Source organism: Hylobates moloch, unplaced genomic scaffold (assembly GCF_009828535.3).
Source record: "Hylobates moloch isolate HMO894 unplaced genomic scaffold, HMol_V3 SCAFFOLD_27, whole genome shotgun sequence".
Classification (NCBI taxonomy): domain Eukaryota; kingdom Metazoa; phylum Chordata; class Mammalia; order Primates; family Hylobatidae; genus Hylobates; species Hylobates moloch.
Window position 1 is genome coordinate 756,441 of NW_026652302.1, and position 23,674 is coordinate 780,114.

Below are 23,674 nucleotides of genomic sequence, written 5' to 3' on the forward strand. Positions count from 1 at the left end.
GCAAATCCTGGTTCTGTCAATTACTTGCTGTGTGATCTCAGGTAAAGTACTTACACTCTCTGAGCTTTAGATTCTTCATTATTAAAATAATACTTATATCATATTTGAAGCCTTCTAGCGCACTGCCTGGCACAAGGCAGACACTCTATGAATGCTGGTTTCTTCCACTACTTTTCATTAAGGCTGTACTGAAAATGTGGTAGTCATCCTGACAGCTGTTACATTGAAGTTGAGGCTTAGTTAACATTACAAATATGCAAATGCAGGGCTGGAGCTTTGTTCTGGGCCTTACAATCTAATCTGGGAGTTCAACTATAAAATCAGAGCATACCAGGAATGGGCCACAAAGTGAGAGACGGCCATTAGGCTACAGGGGAGGGCCAGGAGATAAGGAAAGCATTTCATGACAACTGACATCAGGATGTCTCAGAGCTGTTCTTATTCACCGATGCTGCTGCTGCTGCTGCTACTACCGCCTTGTTTTCTAATAGACATTATCCTAATTCTACATTAAATATCAGTGGGCAATCTGATTTCTTTTGTCATCAACTTAACTGGACCTATATCTATTCTATAGAAAGAGAAAAACCTTTCTACACAAATATATTCACCAAATCACCTAACTGGGTAAGCAATGTTATGACCACCTCTCAAGGCTAATTTTTAACATTAACTTTCTCTTTCCAGCTTATAATGCCATGTACATTTCCTCCTCCTTGCAAAAGCAGTGATTTTATTCTAGTTCCTTTCCTGTGACTCAGGGCGTCACAGACACGGTATGGCGCCCAGATGCCTCATCATTGTATGGCTTTTGCATGTCCCTGCTTTAAACTACAGCATCTAGTGCAGTGTTGGAGCCCAAGTTATTTCTGATACATATGAAATAACTGACAAAGAATTTATGTGGAAATTATGACCGCAATAAATTAGAATCTCATTTAAGTTTTCATATGCCTATTGTAAGCATTTATTTCTAAAATGAAAAACTTAAAGAATGGACCAGTTTTCTTAACTACCAACTAAAACCTCTTTCAGTGATAGGCTAAGATATCTGGAATTGATTCTTTTTTACAGTGGAGGAGTGACAAAGAATATAACAATAAAGATTGCTTGAATTAATTTCTAACTTTTTCTATAAGATCAAGTAGTTCTTTAAACAGCATTCCTTCAAAAGAGAAAATGGACTGTAAAGAGACTCATAAAAAATAAATCAATACATCAACCAGCCTTTGACGTTGATGACCTAAATAAATGAAGCCTACGTGAAGTTTTTTTAGTTCATACACCTCCTGTACTGAAAATTATAAAAACACTTTAGATAGATGCTTGGGATGAGGAGGGCTAGTCAATGGAATGGCCATGCAGTTGGAAACACATGTTTTGGGGTTGAATTCAAAAATGGACAAAATTGCAAATGTCATGCATGTCTGTTCTCTCAAATGAAAATTGAATGACCAAATAAAATACGAGACGAGTGACCACTTCCAGTGGATAGAAAGCATTATCATTTCCCTGAGGCTTCATCAAGCAAATATGGCATTTTTGAAAGACAAAGAGATTGAGGTTGAAGAATAAAGGAAACTTTTAGATAAAATGAAAGAAATATGACAAGGAGAATGGAAAATAACCTTTTAAATAAATCTAGCAAAGAAATAAGATTAATCCCTTTTTAAAAAGTTCTTTCTATTGTAAGATAGAACACTTATTTACATTCTCTGGATAATTAGAAAGTTAAATCTGTTTGATTGTACAACTGTACTACAAGAAAAGGAATATGCAAATATATAACTTCCTACTGAACACATATTTTTGCAAGTGTTGAAACTGCCCATTAGTGTCTCAAGCTCACAGTATTTTAAAAATACTCAGCCTCAGACTGACACTTGGGATAGGGATTACACAGCAGCACATTAGGTGGGGGTGGTGCCTGGAAATGAGCAGCAGATGTCCATACTCAATGTCAATGAAGAATTAATCACTGGCCCACAACACTAACTAGCACAAATCCCAGAAATATAACTTCTAGAGACAAAGCCCTCATGGAGTTATGGTATTAATCTGACAATAAATACCATGAGAGGCACATCAACAATTCAAGGTGCTCAAATTGGGAAAATTCTCAGTATTACATGGTGTAAACTCACAGAGGTGAGTCATCAATTAACAGAAGAAGTGCGTCTGTTCTATCAAGGTCATGTCAAAAGGTACAAGAGCAGATGAACTGGGTAGAACACTTCTGAAAGTAAAAAATAAATACATAAAACTAAGACTGGTTATTTTTCAAAATATCTGTGAGTCAGAGCAAACCAGAGGCTGAATGAGTGAGAAAGAGAATTGTTATTTTAAAACCAAAACTCAACCAATGAAAAACTGTTGCCATGATACAGAAAGAGCCAGAAGAAAAGTTCCTGCTACATACTAGTAGTATTAAAAGTGCTGCAAGAGTTATGTGAATATGAAAGGACAGAAAATAAGATCTAGGAAGAAAGTCAACATGTGGAAATATTTGGAAAACCCAGGGGCTAGGAAGGACCTAAGAATTCTTTTACAACAGAGAAGGTTGTTTTAAGAATGGCATTGACCAATCCGTCTTCCCTTTCACAAAAGCAGAACCCGACTGAATGAATTTAAATTACACTAATCGTCTGGGGAAGAACATCCTGTTCATGAATGGGAAGGCCCCCTGGGAAAACCACTATTGAAGGACACTCTATTCTTTCAGGTCTTTCAGGTCTTTAAAAGGGCCCACAGCCAACCATCCTGAGCAGATCAAGCAAGGTGCCAGGTGACAGAGGGCCAAGAAATCTACTTCCTCATTTTGCACCATTTTATATGCGCCACTGTGCAAAGTAAAAGTTAGGTGGGAATTTCAGAAGGAAAAATATCTACATTCTGAAGTTCAAAGTAAGTCATGCCTTGAAAATAAATCTTACTAGGTCTCTGATCATCCACTGTTAAAAGTGAAAAACATCCTACTATTTGAAAGTGAGTACTTCATTCCTTGCTGAGTACAGAAGAATCTATACGCTAGGGGAAGGCATTTCCAAATGTTGATTTGTTTATAAAGATAAGAACATGGAATAGATTTAAGTAAAACAAAAAAGCTCCAAATTTTGTTGGTAGATTTACGAACTTTCTGCTTGCCTCTACTAATAAAATAAATGTGCTTTATAATGTTTTCAAATCACCGAATTGGTGACTGTGATGACGGCAGTTTTTCCATGAGCCTGCTCCTGTTGTTTTGATTTTAAAACCAAGAGCAAGCATCTCTTTCAAGGGCGAAATGCCCTTCTGTTTTGAATCAGCTTCTTTGAGGTCAAGTGACACAATGGCCGAGAATCAAGACAGCCACTCCTGGAGGCGGCCAAACCCCACCCCTGTACCCTGGAAGCCCCTCTCTGGATTAGCTTCAATGCTTATTTTAATGGGCACTCAAACAGCTTCATCTGACAAGAGGAGAAATGGAAGAGAAGGTGAAAGCTGCCTGGAAGTGAAAGCAGGATTTGAAGTTGAAGGTGATGGTGGGATGTGCCCTGACGTCATGAACAGGAGAGAGGGGAGGAAGCCGGTCCCCGCAGAAGAAAGGCCATAATGCTTGACTGCACATCACAGAAATGACAAGGCCGTCCTCGGGACCATCTTTGTGACTCACAGACTTCTGGTGGATTCTCAAGAGAACCCTTTTAGTACAGCGGTCGACCGTGGCGGCCCACTTCCTCTTTGCCTCCTCATCCTCCTCCAGCAGGCACCGCCTCAGGTCCTGTCTCTCAGCCTTGCTCAGGGTCCTGTCTGAGGCTGGCCGCACTAGCTGGGTCAGGTTCAGGTGGCTGTACAGGCTCCGCTCCACCACGTAGGTGATATTGAACTCGCTGACCGAGGTGCGCCTGCGCACCCTCCTGCCGGGGAAGCCGCAGCTCCCGCCCCCTTTGCCTTTCTGCCGGAGCAGCTGCAGGTCACAGGTGGTGCTGGTGACTCCTTTTCTGGAGGGACGCTGGCAGAGAAAAGCTCTGGAACAGGAATAATTAGTATCCGTTTTCTTCAAGCGGATTTGCTTCCGGACACTCTGAAATTCCTCCAGGGACACCAGAAGGTGGTGCCTGCGACGGTGGTTGTCATAGAAGCAAACACCATCCGTACTTACCCCGTGGCTTAGGGACCCGAGACCCTTCTTCATCTCCCCCTCGGTGAGGGAGCGGGACACTTTCTGGGCCTTTTCTTCTTCTGGGTAGGAGAAGAATGTCCCCATCTTCTTGGGGGGCTTAATCAGGCCCCGACTCTCTCCTTTGCTGAAGGTTTTGACCAACTTCCGGCCGGCCCCCCAGGTGTCCAGGCTGCTGGAGGATGGAGACGTGGTGAGAGAGTCTGAGTCATCTTCGGGAGGTTTCTCAGGAGAGCCATCAAAGAAAAGGGGCTTCTTGTGCACGCCAGAGTAGAGGGCAGACCGTTCATCCAGGACCGGCGAATTCTCGAACACGTGCTCCTCCCCACCTGGAGGGAAACCAACAGAGTCTCTTGTGAACACAACTTTGCATTCTTGCATATATCTTTCTTTACATTCACCACCTTTCTCCATATCATGACCCTCTTTATAAACCCAGCTCCCACTTACATATGTACAGAAAAATGAAAATAGACTGTGCAAATACATGGTTTCACACGAGCTTAATGTTAAAAGGTTTCAGATGTGTTTTCTTCTTTAAATATCTTTGTAGACCTAACACCTTCACAGACGTATTTAAAATGCCGTTTGCAAAATCTAAGCTAGCCATAATCACAATATGCCTTAGCATTTCGAGATAATGCCCTCTGCAGTTTGTAAATGCAACCCTCTGAAACCAGGAATCAGTATCTTTCCCCCTTCCGAAAGGCACTCCTTTATGTTGGCTCTGGTCGCTTTTTATAGTTGGAGTGTGATAAATGTCATGTGGCTGACAGTGACTGTTTTATTGGTACATATGCCATTTGAGTGATTAAATCTCCAAGGAAGTTTTGGTGGGGAGAAACACTCTAAAGGGTTGTATCTTGCAAATGTGACTGACAAATCGTCTCCAGCTGACAGGCCAAATGCAAAAAGTTAGGAAACTCAGTGATCCCGGCCAGATAATCCCATCAACTCAGGCCTCACTATGAAGCAGCAAGGGCGTTTAAGGGCCCTGACACGCAGGCAGCTCCAGGGTCCCACTGGTCTCAGGGATTCCAGCTCTTGAAGCCCTCACTGGAGCCAGGTGGCAAGCCAAACCCTCCGGAGCCCAGTGGAAAGGTCTGGACTTGCTGGCAGGAAAACCGAGTTCTTTTCCGCGTGTGTTATATGAACAGATGTGAGAAAAGAAGTAGGTCAAACTGTGGGTGTAGCGATCCCAACTGGCTGTGTCCCTTTAATTATAGGGAAACTTTGAGCTCTGCAGCTTTCCACCCGCTGAATTGTGAAGAGGAAAAAAGGAAAAGTTCCTTGGAACAGAAGGATGGCACTAAATATACCAGCTGGGACGAGGGTGCCAGTGTGTGGTTAAATGTCAGAGAAAAAGGGGAGCTATGCTCAGTTCAGAGCAAAACTCAGAGGGGAAAAGAATAGCAGCTGTCCTTTAAAATTCTAAAAATGGCTTACTTTCCCAATTGATGGGATTTATAGGTAGAAATGTAACAACAACAACAAAAAAGAACAGCTGCTATTAAATACAACCCAAGGTCAACTTTACATTCATGTTCAGCAGACGGTGGTGGGGAAGGTGGGAAGTGGGAAAGAAGATGTAAAACTCTGCCTAGCCCACAGTCCCCTAAAGAATCGTTCAGGGATCTTTCAGGGGGACTTTAAAGGCAGGATTCGGGGTTCTCACAGAAATTCACCAGCCCAGAGGCAGGGTACAAATATCCTGGAAGTTTCCCGCTCCTTCCTCAGGACACCTGACTGACAAGGTGTGGAGACCAAGGGTTCTTATGCTGTTGGAAATACAAATAGCAACCTCTTCTAGTTAGAGTCCACCCTCCACTTCCAAGAAGAAGCGACTGAGCCAAGACTAGAGGCACAGCCTGTGGCAGGGGCAGCCCAACCATGGACTTCTCTATTAAAGAAGCTGAGCATGGCTGTGGCTTCATCATCTGCCCAGTTGTCCATGCAGATGTGCAAAGGCCCTTCTCCACCCCCAGTCCTAAGGGGTTTCAGGGAAGTCAGGTGAGTCCACCCTGCGGATCCTAAGGATCTGTCACTCAGCAGTTGTTTTGGACATTTTCTGGGCTCTGTGCTTAGGATTGTCGTCAGAGATTCCAATACTTCGGTGTCACATCTGAGTCTGGAACCAGCTGGTGCACGCATGTCCATGATGAATGTAGCTCTATTCTCGGGTTCAGGAAAGTCAGCATCTGGTAAGGGGTTGTGAGGGAAATGTTGCAAACTCTTCCCAAGAGGCTGCATCTGCCGGTGCTGAGGGCAGGCCTCCTGTAGTGCGGGCTTTTCCGTCTGAGCCTGACCAGTGGCCTGGAATCCCAACCTTGACCTGGACGGCTTGAAGTTGGAGCATCGCTTCTCCCATCCTTCTCTGACTTGAGCATACAACTCTCCTACTGGAAGAGTGACCATCAAGATGAGCTCACTCCATCACATTTGCTGTGATTTGCTTCACATGAAGGCCTCCATCTATCTTATTCAGCCGAGACCGGCTTACCAAAGGCAAGGTGACTTTGGCAGGAGGAGAGAGGTAGGCTGTGGGCTGACTTAATGCCAGGAACTCAGGGGTATGCTCTGCATCCAGCCCGGCTCTGCCACTCACAGCTCCACGACCTTGGGCAATTACTTCCTGGCTCTGAGCCTCTGTTTCCTCATCTGTAATAATGCCTACCTATCTTTCCATAATATCCCTGGCCAGGCTGTTGTGATGATAACAGTAAACATATCCTCATAAAAGAGTTACGTGAAAGTGCTGTATGAACTGAAAGGCTTTCTACAAAACTGGCGATTCATTGCCAGAGAGAACTGAGTGGGAGCAATGAGGGAAGGAAGGGTGTCCATTCTGCGGCAAAGACACAGAAATGGGCAGATAAAGGGCACCGATGTAGCTTAGATTAAAGATTGGCCAGGGTTGTCCATGACAGGATAAGGACTTGAAACTCAGGGTGCAAGGGTGAGAATAGGTGAAGAACTGATCTCTCTCCTGGCTTTCCGAGGACTCCAGAGCTGGTGGGGGAGAGAGGTGGCAGCAGAGTGAGAACAGGCTGCTGTCAGGGAGCAGGCTGCCTGGACACTGTGCTGGGCCTTCTGCTGGCTAGCTGAGTGGCCAGGAGTCAATTACTTAGCCTCTTTGAGTCTCAGTTTCCTCGTATGTGAAATGAGGATGGTGTAAGTGCTTACTTCTGGTAGCTATTCTGAGGATGACATTAAAGAGAACATAAAATCTAAAGTGTTAAGGAAAGTGCCTGGCACATGGTGTGCCCTCAATACATGATAATTATGCAGACAACTTGGTATTAGCACAGGCATGCAGGAAGTCAAAGGATCAACCCTTTGTAAGTCCAAGGGCGGGGGAGGGGGAAGGGGAGGCCTACTGGAGTATGAATCCTTTCTGCTCTGCAAGATGGACAGGGGCCAAGATAGCCTCTCCCAAGTACCACTGCCAGTAGGACCCTCAGAGAGTTCTCTATTGTGCAGGGGTTGGAGGAAGTTCCAGTTTAGCAGGGAATTGGGGGGCAGCCCAAAGCAGGCGCCTTGAGCTACACACACACCTGGGGCCTCTCCTGAGAAGATGGGTGAGCTTGGCCAAGGGCAGCTCAGCACCCTGACTCATCAGATGCCAGAGCGTACCTTAGGATTTGAGCTCACTAAATCCATCTTCCATCTGTGAAGCCTGATTTGTGCCCAGATAAATTAAAGTTCAGAGCCAGAATTCCATATGGCTATTACTTTTTACTCTAGAGTTATCCCTTTTGGTATATTTTTCCTTTTCAATTGATGCCTCTCAAAGATAGTTGGATTGATTTATTCTGAAATAAATTTGCAAATTACAATGTCTGTATTTTTAATCATGTTATTCTAGTTGAAAGGCTGCTTTAACACACCACTATCATGTGTGAAGGGCCCACTGGGGAACAGGCCCAGGACTAGGTACTTTATCCATGTTATCTCAGTTATGGATGAACCCCACCCATCTATGTATTATATTTGAGGCTTGATTTTGGCCGAGCGTTCATGAGATTTGTTACCAAATGTGCCCTTAAAGTTGAATGTTGGCAATCCCATATGGTTCCCCCTAACAGTACCAACTGACCCTGTCTGCGATTTCAGTAAGGGCCGCCACAGGGTACATTCAATACCGTGGAATTCACAACCGGTGGGCAGGTATTAAAACACCCAAATGTAAAATCAGCATTGCATCCAAATGTAAACAGAATTACCACGCAAAAAGATACTGTAATGAAACCTCAGAATTGAAAACAACCCTAGTTTATGAAATTGGCCATAAAGCTGATTTCTCTCCTCATGTTTTTCTTTTCCCTTCTAATCCCCATTCTCTCACAGTTACCCACTTAGTTTCAGTATTATTCTAAGGGATTTAAACCCACAAATAATAACAAACACAAATTAAAAGCAGCAATAAAAACAAAAAACCCTTATCTTTGCAAATAAGGGGAAATCCATTTCTTTACACGGCTTGATTTTATTTCTATATAACAAAAATGCCTCTATAAAAATAATTTCAAAACCTACATGTTAAGATTTTGAAATTCCTCACAATGTAGATATGACATTTTAACAAGTAAGGTGTTTTTTAAAAAGCATAGTCTTTCCAGTATTTTTATCCAATTCAATTATTTTCATTTTTCAAACAGAAAAATCTTATTCTTTTATTTTACCTTTTTGGGGAGAATTTATAAGATGCTGCAAATGCACATTACTAACAAGAGAGATGAATCAGGTTGAGATTTGAACTGTCATAATTATATGTCAAAGGATAACTCTCCATTTCAATAAATCCAAGCTGATGTCACTTTTGACATTACTGTTTCACCTGGCTAACCCCAGCAATACAACTCTTAAAAGATTCTCTTAGAATCCTAGGTCCTTAAAGCCCCCATTTGAATTGAGACTTGAGACTCTCTACAGGAAGAACAAACCATCCCTGAGAAATTTAAAAGGGATATTAGGTGCCCTGATTGTTAGGCATTTCTTCAAAATGTATGTATATCAAATCTGAACTAAATTCACTGAGCAAGAACCATAGTCCTTTTTGGGATTGGAGGCTCATGTGAAAAAGTTAGAAAGTTTATATAAAATGGTATAAGCTCATACATAAAGCTATACTACACTTTGAGAAAATTTCCATTTCCCATCTTTTAAATTTAAATGACTAAGCACCCCAAACGCCTGACTCCAGGACCCCTTCATTCCATCACATCATCGCATCTGAGCATCACTCTTCTAGCAGGCACAGTCCTGCCAGATTCAGCCAGAGCTCAATGCATTTTCCATGTGAAATCGTATCCCTTTTCTACTGAGAAACTGACCCCAAATGATTTCTTTTGGAATAACCAGGGTGGAGTTTGCCTTTTTTTTTTTTTTTTTTTTACCTTCAGTGCTGGGTTTTTTCATTTCTTCCACCCTAATTAGTTTCTTTCTGACTCTGCGAGTGGAGTTTACCAGCTTGTGTAACCTCTTAAACTTCACCGACTCCTCAGTCTCATCATCCGATTGTTCTCTTGACTGGCAAAGAAACAAAGAAAAGTTAATCAGGTAATTGCTCCAAGCTTTGCCCGTGCGGCTGGATGTAGCCGGCCTTGCTGCCAGTCTGAACCTCGGCAGCTCTGTCGCTGAACTTGGGGAACCAACAGATTTGCCCAAGAGGTTTACAAAGTGCCACATACCATCTTAAGATCTAAATCAGCGTAGAATTAGGTCCTAGGCACAGAAACACACATCCTTGCCCTCAACTGGCCTGTGGGGGCATCTGTCTCAACTACTTCCTTGTCCTCTTTTAGGAGGACTCCGGCAGGACTCTCCCTCCGACGCTGGCCCTGTAATTCCAGTTTCACTGCGTGGTTTGGGCCAGGCTCTCATCTGTCTGGCCCATCAGGGCTTGCTGTTTAACGTGGTCATCAACTACTTCTCCAAACCAAAATTCTCTTGGCTTTTTCCAGCCCTCCCCCAAAAATCAAAACCAGCAGGGCAGGAAAGGGAAAGAGATGCAAACAGCCTCTTCCATCCCATTGGCTAAGACTGTCTGCCACATTGCAGCCAGCCCTTCCGCCTCTCCCGGCTCTTTCTAAGGGCTCACAAGGCGAATGTGAGGACAGACCCTGCATTCCTCCAAGAGAGACAAGGGAAAAAGCTGACCTTTCAGCCATACAGTACAGTCCATATTCCCCAGCAGCCCATTGCACTTTGCAGGGAGTCAGCATGCTAGGGCCCAGCTGTTTTCCCTCAAGTATCAAACATTACAGAGAGAGGGAAAAAAATCTCTCTCTGCAGCAATGACCCAGGCTAAAAACAATCCTTTCCTTGTGAACAAAATGAGGGTTTCATTTCTAAGTCAGCTCCAACATCCAATATGCAGCTTCCTCTGTTGTATCTGTTCAAAATGTGAAACAGCAAAAGAGATCTCCGGCTAAATGAGGGTGCAGCACGGGTGCATGGGCAAGCCTGGGAGCAGCCGCCTCGGCACACCCTGTGCAGCGGGTGAGCAATTCCAGCTCACGTCGTACGCCCTGACAACAACCTTCTCTCCATTTCCTCCAACCCAGTCATGGAACAGAAGGAAGACAAATGCCTCAAATGAACACACGAAACAAAAACAAGCCTCATCTCTGAACACGAGTCTAATGTAGACTTTTCTCCCGAAGAAAAGCTCTCACTAATCCCCATGTTACAGACAGTAAAACAGATAAGCAAGAGTTGCAGAGAATACCTCAGGAGAAGAAGAGGTAGAGTTTCTATGCATTATTTAGGCATAAAAATGGTGCACGTTGTGAGTCCTCTTTGCACTATGGCACAAACGTTAGTACAAGGATAGTGAGGGATATAAACAACTAATGTCCTGGCCTCTGTCCTCACCCTGGAACTCAAGGCATGGGGCCATGGTACTTTCTCCCTGTATGACTATCAGCAAACCGTTTACCCACTTATGGTTAACTATAAACCTAACATCAGCAAGTCATCAGGACAGAAGTGTTTCTCAGACTTCTCTTCTGTAAAGTGTATCAATATCTATGTCCAATGTCTCTAAAATTACTAGATAAAATGTTGCCTGCGAGTGTCAGAATTAAAGCTAAGTACTGGTTACCTGGTAATAAAGTATGGGAACTGGACTCCCAGGTAACAGTGGGGAGAGGCTACACTGGATGCTGGCAATTAGGCTTAAAACTGAAAATATAAAAAATTAAAATAGAATAGTAAGTGTAGTTCATAACACAGAATGGTATTGTCTGGTTTGAGTTTCATTTCTACTTGGTTGGATTGTTGACATGTGATGAAATGGTTGGAGTGGTCAACCAGAGGAATGAGAACTTGGTTACCCTCATTCTGGGTAACCAGCACCTGAAAAACCCACAGTTCATGGAATTACATATAAACATTTAAAAACATTCTGCTCTCTTGATGTAGCTCAAAAGCCAAGCAATTCTAATAGAAGAAGAATCAACATTATGTTATAGAAAGTCTCTATAACTATCAATGGGACAAACTTAGAATATGTCTCTAACCCTCACATTTAAAAATGTTGAAATCAGCACTTTGGGAGGCTGAGATGGGAGGATCACGAGGTCAGGTGATCGAGATCATCCTGGCTAACACGGTGAAACCCCGTCTCTACTAAAAATACAAAAAATTAGCCAGGCGTGGTGGCGGGTGCCTGTAGTCCCTGCTACTCAGGAGGCTGAGGCAGGAGAATGGCGTGAACCCGGGAGGCAGAGCTTGCAGTGAGCCAAGATCGCACCACTGCACTCCAGCCTGGGCGACAGAGCGAAACTCCGTCTAAAAAAAAATAAAAATAAAAATGTTGAAATCAAATGAAAATGAAATAGGTACAGATTGTTTGTAGTCAAAATATAAGAAGCTGTGTTATAGGATGAAAATTACTGATGTGTATACCTCATACCTAGTTTGCTGGTTGTTGGTGGTGGTGTGGGTGTGTGTATGCATGGGATAGTGGGCAGTAAGAAGAGAAATGGGGTATAGAAATAAGTAATACAAAAATTTTAGTCCACAAAGACACAAATCATTATATGTACTAGAGTGAACTTTCCAAGGAGAAATCAAAATAGTTAAACCAGGACAGTAGATTTAAAGGCAGTGCCTTCCTCATAAAGTCCTACTTTCCTCTGCCCAGATTCACTGTGGCAAAAAATAACATATTCCAGGTACTTATTTAATTGTTTTCACATGTTCCATTTATTTTTGAGAAACATAGCTTTGAATTATACTTCTTTGTACCTTTGAATTAATGCTATTTTTATTTTTCTAGAAAAATCAAGATTTGGAGGTGTTTGTCATTGACAAATCACAAACCATGGCAACCAAGTCCTTCTTTTCCATGATCATATTTTGGACACTAGACAAGATAGATGAGGCACAATTTATGTGAAGACAAATGCAACATAAAACCCAGGTCATCCAAGGTGTGTGTGTGTGCGTGTGTGTGTGTGTGCGCGCACGTGCATGTGTGTTAAATAGAAAATTGCCTAGAAGACAGGCTAGAAGTTACTTGAGTTCAACAACCTATCCCAAGAATGTATTGCTGCACCCATGATATTGATGGAGAGGTGTTGACTTCTCACTTCCTACTGAGTCCAGAGGAAAAAAGGGTTGTGAAATATTTGCCTTTAAAAAATTCTCTCCAGCTGTTTTAACACAAAAACGGTGTAAAAGGCTTGCGTTTCTTCTAAACTGGAGAGTAAATCTTGAGTTCCTCATGTCATATTTCTCTTTTTAAGTATATTCCACTTCCCAAATGCTGAAAATAACATAGCATGTCTTTCTTTTTTTTTTTTTGAGATGGAGTCTCACTCTGTCTCCCAGGCTAGAGTGCAATGGTGCAATCTCAGCTCACTGCAACCTCCGCCTCCTGAGTTCAAGTGATTCTCCAGCCTCAGCCTCCCAAGTAGCTGGGATTACAGGCACACACCACCATACCCAGCTAATTTTTGTATTTTTGTAGAGATGGGGTTTTGCCACGTTGGCCAGGCTGGTCTTGAACTCCTGACCCTCAGGTGATCTGCCCGCCTCGGCCTCTCAAAGTGCTGGGATTACAGGCGTGAACCACCATGGCTGGCCAGCATGTCTTTTTATTCAGGAAATACACTACCAGGGATGGGGGCTTGAGAATTTTTATATTTATAAACATAAAAAATATATAATTTTTAAATTCAAATACTATGTATATTTTAAAAGAAATCTTCCTATGTGAAGAACTTTGTAGAAGATAGAGGAAATCTGCATTGTATATAAAATAAATGACTGATTCTAAGAAATAGGCTCAGCACTATTATAGAACAGGTTTTAAACTAAAGTTAAAAAATAAAAGTATATATTCACACACATTCAAACGTGAGATAGTGTGGCCTCCCCTCCCTTGTCCCACCCTGGGTCAGAGTTAAACAGATCATCTTCTCAGTGAGAAGGTGAACTCAATCATCTGTATGACAGCTCCTCACCAGAAAACCTTCAAGAGAAAAAGGCAACTTATCCCACCAAAAATTGTGGAAAAGTGGATTTCCAATATTGTAAACAGAAACATTTGATTTCCAGCCTTTCCTCTGCAGATTTTTTCCAGCAGAAAGCCCATATGGCTCAACTTTTAATTACTTTGGCTAATGCTATATGTAGTAATTCTGTGGTGAATGCTTAAGTGTTTCATTTCTGGTTTCCATAGCAACATTACATCAGATTGCAGACAGCTGGCTCCACAGTTTTAAACCATAACAAATTGACCAAGCCAAGACACAAAACTATAGCTGCTTTAAAGAGATAGCACACCATTCGCCGGCCAGGCCGCTGAATGAGGAACCTATGGGGCCCGTTTGGCACCCAGAGGAGGGTGGAGCCTCCTTCCTTCCCAGCTTCTTTTGGAACAAGTGCATCCTTGACACATCTGCAATGTTCTAATAGGAAAGACATGGAGCCAGCATGGAGAACTTTTTATAACACAGCTACACGCTGGATGATCAGAAAAAAGGAACAAAATGAATAGCATCTGTAAGTACAAACATTTGTGTGCTGGAGCTCACTGAATGCATCCTCTCCCTGCTCCAAGTAAACCTGTCACTGCTGGTAGGTAACAGTTACTTCACCGGACCCTGTAACAAACAGTTCTCGGGACTGCAGTGTGCAGAGCAAATCCTTTCCAAAAGCCATACGGCACAGTTGTGCAGGCACAATGGCGATATGCTGTAATAAAGGTTGAAACAAACTTGCAAGGAGAAACTAGACCCTTTGGAGGACCGCTTGAGACCACCACGCTGATCACAGGATTACAACTGTGCCCTTTGCAGAAGCACTTTCACTCAGCCTGTTTCCCTAGCTCGAAACACACGACACACTGTCACAATTAACACCCAGACTAAGCCCACTTATCTCCCCCAGCGCCACATAACACCGAGAGATATTTAAACATTTCTGAAAAGCAACTTGAAACTGGAAATGTACTTGCCTGTGAAATTCACACACTGGTCTCTCTAACCTAGTGCATGATCAGACATACATGCTTCAGCTTTCTAGGTCGGCTGTGTCACAGCATTAATCTTAAAGTTAAGAGAAGGAAGCCAATCAGATATAAGCTTATGAAAAGCAATGTGCAACACTGTCTGAATTCAAGTCCTCCCCAGGAAAAGCCTCCACAATTCACAGCTGAGCCATATATGCTCGTTGTCTTAAATTCTCAAAATAATATTCACTATTCTCTAAAAGTTACGCATTTTCACTGGTGAAAATGCCAGGCAAGAATGCTCAGGGTTACCAGGTAGGGAAGTAAACAGGAGAAGAAGGACAAATCTAGAGGAATTTAAGAAGAAAAGAGAGAGAAACATCATAGGCAGGAGCAGCAAAAACTTTTACTTGAAGCAACAGAAAACACATTCTTCCTTTCCCATTGAACGCATTCAGTGACTTACCGGCTTCGGCATTTAGCAAGCCTAAGGGGCAATTCTGAAGACGTCCGGTACCTCCCACCCCCCTCCCCACTCGGAGAGCGTCTTCACTCTTGTGGCATCAACTCCGCAATCTCAAAATTAAGATTAGGCACTCCTGGAACATGTCTCTCTGGAGTTACATGATCAGGCAGGCTCCACCGTCACAGCTCAGTATCCGAAGGAGAAAGGGGAAGACACTGGATTCAATTAGCTTCTTTCTGCTTGCTGACTGATTCCCCAGTCGCTTGCTAACTGCATAACTTGCAAGAAAGGCATAAGTCATCAGCTCTAAGCAAATCTCCTATTCACCACAAGGAAAAAAGGGAGTGTTGTGCATGGCCAACAATCCCTGTTTTCACTGAGGAAGGCTCCCTGACCTCCTGCTGGCCCCCAGTTCCTTAATTACTGTCTATGGAATTCCAGAGACAGAAAAAAGAACGCGAGAATCTGAGCAAATCCAGGACAAGGAGGACAAGGACTAACCCTTAAAAGTGACTGAACTTAAAAAAAGATCTCTTTTGCAGACATTCTTCTGAACACCCCCTTAAGGGAGTAGTCTCAATTGAAAATAGACACCCTCCAATGGCTATTTTTGAAATCACTGAATTAAAACTTATGATTGTGGTTTTCTCCTAGAGTTGTCACTTTCTCTCTCTCTCCCCATTCCTTTTTAAAATTTTAACAACCAGAGTAAATGTAGGATATTTCCCCTTCATTGGTGCTTCTAAAACTCTCTTAACAAATTGTTTTAATGCCCATTTCAGAGCATCTGAGTTCTCTTGCATTCTAGAAATGTGAGCATGAGGACTGTGTCACAAGATGATCGTTTAATTTTCTCAAGGATCTCAGGGGAGCCACTAGGCACATGCTGTTACTTAAACAGAACATCGTCTAAACAACGCAGGACTAAAAACCCATACAAAGTCTCCATGACGTGGGCTGCAAGTCACATTTGTCTTTTCAGGGCTAAGTTCATTCATTTGGGTAAGTCATTTATTCTCACAGCACAGTTTGAGCTACTTGTTTCTAGATGTCCCTCCTATTGGGTGAGTCTTTATGTATAATGCTTGAGCCCATCGCTTTATAGGACATCACACGACATAAAATACCTAGCTACACAGGACTCAGGGATGCGTAGGAACCACTGTACCTCCTTAAAATGACAGAAATTTAGAGTTGGACAGGATTCAGAGGTTACTACCTAAACTAAAAACGGCCAAACACAGTGGTGGCTCATGCCTGTAATTCCAACTGAGGTGGGCAGATCACTTGAGGCCAGGAGTTCGAGACCAGCCTGGGCAACATGGTGAAAACCCATCTCTACTAAAACTACAAAAATTAGTCAGGTGTGGTGGCATACACTGGTAATCCCAGCTACTCAGGAGGCTGAGATAGGAGGACAGGTTGAGTCCAGGAGGCAGAGGCTGCCGTGAGCCAAGATCGCCTGACTGCACTCCAGCTTGGGCGACAGAGCGAGACTCCGTCTCAAACAACAACAACAACAACAAAAGGGAATTGGAATACGAAGCTCCCAAGTGGAGGGTCATGTTTTACCATGCACACGTTGCAGGTTCTGCATCAGATCACCAGAGCTCCATCCCCTTTTCCTCCGCTCTTGTCCTGCTCTTCTTCCCTGGGCGGGCTGGTGTCTCTCACTCCTTGCCAAGAATTAAACTCTCTTCTCCCACTCTGTCTTCTGCTCAGAAGTATCTCCTCCCAACCTTTATTGAATTTCCTCTTCTTTCTCCTGCAAGGGCTCACCACACCTTCCCTACACTGGCCAGTTCCCCATTTCACAAACTGATTCTCCCACAAACTCCCCCTCCCCTGCCACCACCTGATGGCCCAGGTGCTTTTGCGATGTTGTACTTCCGACACTTGTATTTGTTCAAAGCTTACCATTCCCAGGCACTGTGTGAACATTTGCATACATGATCCCATTTCACAGCAATGGCAGGGGCAGAATCTGAGACTGTATACTTTTGCTCCTGTGCCACTACCCTACCTCAACAAGGCCTTTCTTCATCCAAGACTGACAACTATGCTGCGAAGTTATGCTCACAGTTCCTTAAAACTGAGTGTAGACATTTTCCACCAAATTCCTTCGTTACAGGATAAAAACGAAGAAAATGAGAGTGCCCCAGTGAGACTGGGGTAAAGGGAAGAGGATTAGCCCAAGGCCTCAGGGGTTAGAACAACCTGCGTTTAATTACCAAGTTCTCTAGCAAATCACTTTACTTTTATGGGTCTTAATATTCCTGCACATAAGTTTGGTATAGTAACATTTTTCTTACAGTGTGTTGTATTAAATAGTGCGTACATGAAATCCTTACTGAACTGGAGTTCAATAAGGACTTAATATTTTTACTATTATTATTAATATTACTATTTGAGATGGAGTTTTGCTCTGTTGCCCAGGCTGGAGTGCAATGGCTTGGTCTCAGCTCACTGCAACCTCCACCTCCCGGGTTCAAGCAATCCTCCTGCCTTAGCCTCCTGAGCTGAGGGAGACTGAGGGCATGAGAATCACATGAACCCAAGAAGTGGAGATTGCAGTGAGCCAAGACTGCACCACTGCACATGTTGGCCAGGCTAGTCTCAAACTCCTGACCTCAGATGATCTGCCCGCCTTGGCCTCCCAAAGTGCTGAGACTACAGGCATGAGCCACCACACCCAGCCTTATTATTAACTCTGCAGTCTTCTATTCATAACTCACTGGAGTTCAAACAACACCTAGTTTTCACAAACTGCTCTTTTAGGTGCTGTGTAGATAGCAAAGACCGTTTAAAAACCCAACAACCAGGCCGGGCGCGGTGGCTCATGCCTGTAATCCCAGCACTTTGGGAGGCTGAGGCAGGCGGATCATGAGGTCAGGAGATCGAGACCATCCTGGCTAACACGGTGAAACCCCGTCTCTACTAAAAATACAGAAATTAGCTGGGCGTGGTGGCACACGCCTGTAATCCCAGCTACTCAGGGGGCTGAAGCAGGAGAATTGCTTGAACCTGGGAGGCAGAGGTTGCAATGAGCTGAGATCATGCCACTGCACTCTGGCCTGGGTGACAGAGCGACACTCTGTCTCCAAAAAACAAACAAACAAACAAACAAACAAAAAACCAAAAAACCAACAACCAGGCAGGCACAGTGGCTCATGCCTGTAATCCCAGCACTTTGGGAGGCCAAGGCAGGCAGATCACTTGAGGCCAGGACTTCAAGACCAGCCTGGCCAACATGGTGAAACCCGGTCTCTACTAAAAATACAAAAATTAGTCAGGCATAGTGCACATCTGTAATCCCAGCTACTCAGGAGGCTGAGGCACAAGAATTGCTTGAACCTGGGAGGCAGAGGCTGCAGTGAGCCGAAATCGTGCCACTGCACTCCAGCCTGGGTGACAGAGCAAGACTGTCTCAAAAAACAAAACCAGAAAAAACCAACAACCTTTCTACGTGTGAAAGCTCGTCATATGGCCAGCATCTGAGGCTAGTTCTGGACAGGCTGTTCAGATATGGAGAAGACTCTGAGACAACGCAGGTTCAGATCCCCTCTGTGCCACATGGGAAGAGCGTGTGGCTGTGGGCATGTTTCTTCTCTCATTTCTAAGATAGGCAGTGAGAAGCCTCCTAGGGCTCTCCAGAGTATAAAACGAGACCTCGAATGTGAAGCCTAGAGCTTGGCAGGTAAGGAAGTCCTCGTTCCATGTGAAATACACATGAAGTTCGTGCACTGATTTATTCAGATACTTTGGGGAGGGTGGCGGGAAGGATGCATCCCCAGTACTTCCCCCGAGTGGCCTCTCCTCACAGCACAGGACTTAGAGAGCGTCCTAAGAGGATGGGAGAAAGAGCCGACCTTGTCCACCCCTTTTTAACCTCACTGCCACGCCTCTCAGGGAGTCATTCAGGTATTTATCAAGATACTCGATGTTGGGCCCTTTGTGAGGATGTACCATGGCTCGACTTTCAGAAAACAGGAGGCTCCCCGGGCCAGGAGCCTTGTCTGATCTCCTGCTCCTTGCATTCCTAGTGCCCACCCATAGTAGACTCCCCACAAACATTGGTGCGATCACTGTGGAATGAAGAAGTTGAGACTTCCCAGCCCTGTGGCTCTCAGCCCTGGCCATGTGTCAGAGTAAACTGTGGGATACTTGAAAGATTAGGCTGAGCCAGGCCACCCTAGGAAGCTCCCTGGTGAGGGATGAGTTGGGGGATAGACTCTGTGAGGGAAGGCCACTGCTGGTCCTGTTCTCTGGGTGGCGGGCTTGAACACAGTAGATGTGCAAATTTGCTGAGAAGGGATTTCAGTATTTGACTCCTATGATGAGGAATTGTTCCTCATTAGCTCCTTGGAACAAGGTCCAAAGGCCTTATAGTGAAATATGTGACTGTGCGTGGTCAGATTCAGTTTCTGGTACATTGTGCTCCACTTTTCAGATACCATGTGGTAGAAAGGGCATCAGAGCACCTGGTCCTCACCCCCTGCTTCCTCGCAGCATCTCAAACACCCCATGCCCATCACTGCCCTGATGGCTCCTCCTCTGCAAACAGCTCTGCTGATTGCATCCACACGCCTAACTCCTATGCATCCTTCAAGTTTCAGTCTGCATATTGCCTCCTCTGGAAAGCCCTCCTGGATTTGCTCCTCATCTACCTTAGACTAAATATACTTTATCCAAGGACTTCGCACATATATTGGCATTGCTAGATTCCCTAGCCCATCACTAACTGTCATGCAGACAATGTACATGACCATATTCATTTCCACATCTATATGTTAGTAGCATTTATTGTTTCTGACTACACATGACATATATTATTAAAAATTTGGAGAATGCAAAAATGCACAAAGTAGTAAGAGAAATGACATATCATCATCTCATACTCAGAAAACTTGGTAATATTTTGGTTTATGCGTTCCCACTTTGTCCCCATACACACACATATGCACATGCACACACAAAATACACTCTGATGTTTCTGTATGTTTCTTTTTTTTTTTTTTTTACAAGAAAGCGTGATCTTTGATCTTTACCTTCTCCAACTCTTCTAGTCACTATCAGTGTCCCCAAATCCTCTCTCAAATGCACACGCACAGTCTAAGTAGAAATAACACATCTGCCTGTAAGTGGGGACCCTCTCTGGGCCACGGCTGCCTCAAAAGATTTTCCTTTAGAGAAACCCCAGGCCCCTGGTGTATACCGTAGCCACACTGTTTCATAGCCCATTTTTAAAGCTGTATGTTTTGAACATTTTTGCATGTCAACAAATATTCAATACAATACAATGTATTAATGATACAGTAGTATTTAGCCATCAAAGTATACCATAATTTACTGATATCATGGCCCCCATAATTAGACATTTGCCTGTTTCCAATTTTTCAAATAATCCTTGGATGCACACTTTGTGGTAAAATTTCTAACATGTCTAACACATTCTTTTTTTTTTTAGAAAGATGATTCGATTGTAGAATTGATGGGTAAAAGAGTGTGTCTTTAAGACTTTTGATACATATTAACAACTTGCTCTGAAGAAATGTTGTATCGTTTTAAAATCTCAGGAGCAGTTACCAACACTGAGAATTACAATATTCTTTTCCACTTAGATAAATAAATATCTATGTTTGTGCTAAACAGATATTTCCTGATTGAAATGAATGAATGAATGCACTGATGATTCAAGGCATTCGGAAAGGCAAGGAATAGCAATACGAGGAAGCCAGCATTCCCTGGGTTCATAAAGGTTATCATCTGGAAGTCTGAGGGTAGAGAGAGCCCCAAGAGAAGTTCAGAAATATGATTAATGTTAAGGTCAACCATGACAACCGCATGAGAAAAACACAGAGATACAGGAATTGCGATGTGGGAGGACTCATCTCTGGGTAAGGAAATTGAGGCACACTTCCATGAGGGGAAGAGGAACCTGCCATGGGTTTAGGGACATTTCCACGTCCCTACATAAGCCTAGTCCAGTATTTACGTGGTCCTGGGGCCCTACTTCTCCCACCCACCCCGGCCCAACCTTAGATGCCCTCCTATCTAGACAAAGAAGAGCTCAGCTGATGTTGTTGCTTTTATAAACAGCATGTGACACCAGTCAACAGGAGCTTCCCGGCCCTCCTCTTCCCCAAGCTTGATTTCATAATCTCTCCAACTGCCTGATCTCCCTCCACGGTCCAAAAAGTGAAGCACTGAAAGTCCCTCCCTACCTCAGGGGCACTCCACTGACTCCGGGGCCATGGCCGAGGTCTTTTGGTCACAGTCATGAGGTTAATGTGTTATTCTTCGTGTTTAGAAAAAAGTTAGTCTCACTGTTCGAATAAGTTAGAGTTACTTAAAAGTGTGTTTATGAGTTGCTAGAAGTAACGGTAGAAAATATGAAACACATTGTGGGTCAGTTTTTTTTCTTTTATCACAAAGGAGTCAGGGGAGGACTCATCTGTTTGGTAAGAAATATTTTGCTCATTAGCTGGTGACATCATTGCCCTCTGAAATTAGGAGATTTGCGTTAGCATATGGAAAAAAAAGATGAGATTCCATTCTTCTCCCAGAGGTGCAGTGGAACACTGAAATAATCTCTCTGGCAGTTTTCAAAATTAACTAGTTGTTGCCAGATTTGAAGAAAGAGACGGAGGAGGAGGCGGCGGTGGAGAGAAGAAGATAATTACATGATAGTTTTATTTGGAAAAAGTATGTGAGAATTTGAGGTAATATTACCATTCCTTAGGGGCAAAGGCTTGTCAGCACTTAATTCACTTAAGAAACTGCTTTAAAATTTAACCATAAAACCAAAGGAGCAGCAAATGGATGTTATGTTCCCTAATCAACTGTAATCTATTTCTTAAACTCATGAAATCGTTTTTAATCGCCCCCATGAGGAGAAGGGAGAAAAATACAAAATCTCAGGAGTCCTACAGCCAGATCTAGGGAGACTTAAAACAAAAGTGAATCCTCCCACCCCAATTCTACAGGTTGCCACAGAGCAGAGAATGCCTTTCCTCCTGAATGGGTGGGGGAAGACAGTGCTAAGTAGAGGCAAGAGGACTGGCTTCTCCTTGACTCTGTAAATCTTTGGAAGACATTTCTGCCTGGGGCTTTGTCACCCTGACCATAGGTCAGAGAAACGCGTTGTTTCATATTAAATAGGTGAGTTAGGAAACAAAGTGTTGGGAAGGTAATCCACAGCTCTACAGGTCCCTCTGTTCAGAGTGGGGTAGCGTTATCCAGAGCAAATCTATGGGATCAGACACGCTGAAGACTAAAGCAAAACATCAAACCCACTCATTCCCAAGGGCATCCAATTCTCACATGCCATGGAAAAAGGATGATTCAGAACAGGACTGCCAAGTAGGGCAATTACATATGCGTTTAAGGCGCTAGTTTCTGGAGCTGATGAAAGTGTTCATCCCAGAAGCCGTAAGTCTCCTAAGGGATTGGGTGGTGTTTGCAAAGTCACATTACTTTTATGGCATCTTAGGCTGAATGACTCATGGATCAGGCATGATGACTTCTCCGACAGGGCTGCCAAACAACCTTGTCCAGGCAAATGGCAATGTAGAAATACAGAGAACTGATGGAGCCAAATGGAAATGGAGGGAAGGTGGGACCACCAAGACCATTCCTCCAAGCCAAACTTATGCCACCAGGTCAGTGGTCATCTGTCGAAGCTGGAGGCGGGAGGGTCCAATGTTATCTCCGAGACTGACGATCTACAACCTTAACGTTAATCTCCTTATGTTTGCAGAATAAATAAACAAATTTACTTCAAGTTCCAAACTGGAGAAATCTAGACTAAATACCTTCAGAGAGGAATTATTTAGAGCTAGAAAGGTTGTTTGTGGTCATCCAATTGGCGAAACTATCAAGTCGTGAACTCTGCTGAACACTGAATCACAGAATACTTTTCTCACAACGACTAACAAAATGCACAAAAGCCCCCCAAGAAGAAAAAACAAACAAACAATAAAACACTAAAAACTAGCAAAAATATTGCGCCAAGAGCAACCAAAGAGAGAAAGCTACATAATCTAATGTACTAAACCCCATGACCAAGGTAAGAAACAAATTTCTGAGGCCCACGGAAAAGGCCCACAACTTCTACAAAAGCCAGGCTGGCAGGAATCCACAGAATCCTTTCATGTGACTCCAAATCTGGAAGGAAACTGTGTGACCTCTTTATCTTTTTCTGACCTAAGAGCAGTGGAAATGGCTACAGAAGAGCAATGAGTGAAACGATGGAAACTCAAGTGAGGCTGTTCTTGACTGAAATACAGTCTCTAAAATTCAAAAAATGAAGGAAAGGCAGAATGGCTATATTCCACCAATTACCCCAGCTATGAACCAGGTGGCATAAATTATGATACGGCACATTCAACATAGTTTCAGGAGAGAAAAGGCAGAGTCCAGCTATCCTAATGAAGACCACATTTCACCATGTATCATGGCCAGGTTGTAGCAACAACAAACATAAATGGACCACAAAATGAAGCCCTCAACTGTATCTTGAAAGGAGAAAAAAAAATCTATTGTCAGATAGCATGGCAAACAGGTCAAAACATAACCCTCAATATCA

The 23,674-nt window shown here is 43.5% G+C and overlaps 1 protein-coding gene across 3 annotated transcripts in view; it reads right to left on the bottom strand.

Annotated features, from left to right (window-relative positions):
• LOC116463086 (SAM and SH3 domain-containing protein 1) overlaps positions 1 to 23,674 on the bottom strand; it is a 212,348-nt gene that overhangs the window by 28,058 nt on the left and 160,616 nt on the right. For 2 of the 3 annotated variants that reach the window (XM_032146045.2, XM_032146046.2), the window contains 2 exons: positions 9,556 to 9,688; positions 3,653 to 4,488 (listed from right to left, as the gene is read on the bottom strand). In XM_032146045.2, coding sequence (XP_032001936.1) covers positions 3,653 to 4,488; positions 9,556 to 9,688 — 969 coding nt within the window. The remainder of the gene's footprint in view (positions 1 to 3,652; positions 4,489 to 9,555; positions 9,689 to 23,674) is intronic. The other variant, XM_032146047.2, reaches the window with a different exon arrangement.